At 45.1% G+C, this 2,452-nt stretch overlaps 1 protein-coding gene across 1 annotated transcript; it reads left to right on the top strand.

Moving 5' to 3' along the window:
- The first annotated feature begins 915 nt into the window (after positions 1-915).
- LOC125515522 (uncharacterized) lies at positions 916-2,452 on the top strand. Its single transcript, XM_048681023.2, has 3 exons — positions 916-1,308; positions 1,412-1,552; positions 1,916-2,452. The coding sequence occupies exons 1-3, from the start codon at positions 1,111-1,113 to the stop codon at positions 2,450-2,452; spliced, it is 876 nt and encodes a 291-aa protein (XP_048536980.2). The 5' UTR covers positions 916-1,110.

Here is a 2,452-nt window from a genome sequence, read left to right as displayed (position 1 = left end):
CCTCGTCGGTTTCCACTCCAGCCACGACTCCGCGATGTGTCGACCGTTACGACTGTGGGGGGTGTCCGTCAGCTTGCCGTCGGATTCTTCTCCAGTCCAACCGTCTGCGTCGCTACCGTTGTGACTGCGGGGGGATATTGAGTAACGTGATTGTATTAGGAAACATAGGTTAGACTAGGAAATATTCTGGCTTGCCTTGTACTCTAAGTAGATCATGTACTCCTATATATATGCCCACGAGGCTCAAGCAATACAACGATCGATTCCACCAATCCCTCTCTCCCTTCCAACAGCCCAGATGCAAAGGCCGGGGGTTCTCCTCCTTTTCTAAAAAAATGAACGATGTTGACGAAAAGTACGTCAGAAGGCATCTGAACAACACTTCCGACACGCGCAACCCCTACCTAGCAGGCCAACTGTCATGGTATCCACCCGAATATTCATGTGAGAGTGCGGAGACGTCGGAGATTTAGATGGTTCACACGAGGAGATTTACATAGTTTCAGGCTCTCAGGATGTAATACCCAACTTTATGTTTGCTTGTATTGATGATCTAACCTCATAAAAGAACAAGGGTTTATGTGTCCAAGGAGTCGATCCCAAGACCGTATAGGGGGTTTTACACCTCAGACGGTGGGATATGCAGCAGAGTCCTTGTCTTACGCCTCAGAAAATATCGTAGAAACTATATTTATGAGAAAATAGGGACGGGTGTTAAATTACCCGGTCGGAGAGAGGGGAGATCCTGTTGGCTGGGAAGTTGCGTACGTAGGAAAATGTGGTAGCTCTCCTCTCTCATTACATACACAATTTTCACATCCATCAACCCGGGACCTTTTCTATGTGTCTTTGGTGACAGCAACATTCCACACCCGAGTAAATTGCAAAAAACCATCACATTTGGGGATGCTAAAACAGAAAGCCACCAGGTTTCGTAATTTTTTCAAAAAACCACCACGTTTGCGTTGACAGTTTTCAAAAAACGCTGATCGCACGGTTTGGCGCGTTTGAGTGGAAAACTGACCGGTTGGGCCCGCTGTCAGGCGCCACGTGGCCAGGGGGAGACGGCGCCCGTGACGCGCGCCGTTAGACGGCGCCGCACCTGTCTTAATGAGCCGGCCCAACCCAGCCCGACCCGTTCGTCCATTCCCCTCTGTCTCGCCTTCTTCTCTGCCTGCCTCCGCTGCCGCCTCCGCCGTCCATTTGTTGCCGCCGGCCGCCGCAGCAATGGTGTCCTGGAAGGACGGCGAAACTAGTAGCGAAGATTCTGTGTCCCCCCTCTTCAACTCGCACGAGGAGGAGACCTATGTGAGTATCATTTCTCTTTGACTTAGGGTTAGGTTTTTCTTCGATTTGAGCTTAGTTTTCACGAATTTGAGTTGGGATATTGAGCACTGTTCCACTAATGTAGATCCCACAGACCATTGTTGACCCGGAGTGGTGCGGTATTGTTGCCGGAGGACCGATGTGCTGTCACAACCTTCATGTTCATAGGGCTGTTGTGTTTCAAGGAATCAACACTGGCCGTAGGTTTTATGGATGCGCTAATCAGGTTAGTTGCAGGTCCTCTTTGGTAGTCATAGATTATACAGATCCTTGTTTGGTGCTCAATGAACTGAATATATGTATTTTTGCTTGTTAACTGAATATAGTTCTGTATATAGTTTTGTGAAGATGTTGTTTTATCAGGTGTTTTGAGGAAACAATGTGTCAATGCTTATCTGAATGTGTATGCTGTTAAATGAGCTAAGTTAACTGAATATATGTAGCTGTTAACTGAATATATGTAGCTGTTAACTGAATATATGTAGCTGTTAACTGAATATATGTAGCTGTTAACTGAATATGGGTGTTAACTGACTTATCTGAATCTGTGGTGCTGTTGTTAACTTTTGTTTTGTCTGAATTATTATAGGAAGGAGACAATTGTGGTCTGGTTCAATGGATTGACCCAGAATGGCCAGAACCCATGAAAAATGCACTACGCAAACTTTGGGACATGTATGAGCAGAGTAGCAAAGAGAATGATGCTAAAGAAAAGCTCATAGTCAAGCTTGGAGAAGAGAAGAAGCTAATCCAAGAGAAGCACCACAACCACATCAAAGAAACAAGCAATTTTTTTTCAACAATTCACAAGAATGTGATGAGGGAGAACTATCAGAAGATTATGCAGGATGGTGATGTAGAGAATGTTGTACTTCAAGCCCAGGAAGAGAAGGCTAAGCTTGAGAAAGACAATATTGAGCTGAGGACATCACTACAAGTCATTAAGCAGAGCAATGATGAACTTGTTAGCAATTGGAAGAAACATGTAGCAGATGAAGGTCTTCAACAGATTGAACAGATGAAGAAGGAGAAGAAAAAGTTAGAGTATATCATAGCTGATTTGCTGAAGGATGGGGAGGCAAACAAGGTTAAGTTGAGGAAAATCAAAGAACTCTATGATGAGTGA

The sequence above is a fragment of the Triticum urartu genome, chromosome 4A (assembly GCF_056163025.1).
Source record: "Triticum urartu cultivar PI428250 chromosome 4A, HENAU_Tu73, whole genome shotgun sequence".
NCBI classification, from domain to species: domain Eukaryota; kingdom Viridiplantae; phylum Streptophyta; class Magnoliopsida; order Poales; family Poaceae; genus Triticum; species Triticum urartu.
The sequence above is the reverse complement of the archived record's forward strand: the minus strand, read 5'-3'. Positions and strand labels throughout refer to the sequence as shown.

Coding starts and splice junctions, on each gene's coding strand:
- LOC125515522 (XM_048681023.2), top strand. CDS start 1,111: ATGAGCCGGCCCAACCCAGCCCGACCCGTTCGTCCATTCCCCTCTGTC. Junction 1,309..1,411: donor CGCACGAGGAGGAGACCTAT/GTGAGTATCATT, acceptor CCACTAATGTAG/ATCCCACAGACCATTGTTGA. Junction 1,553..1,915: donor TTTATGGATGCGCTAATCAG/GTTAGTTGCAGG, acceptor GAATTATTATAG/GAAGGAGACAATTGTGGTCT.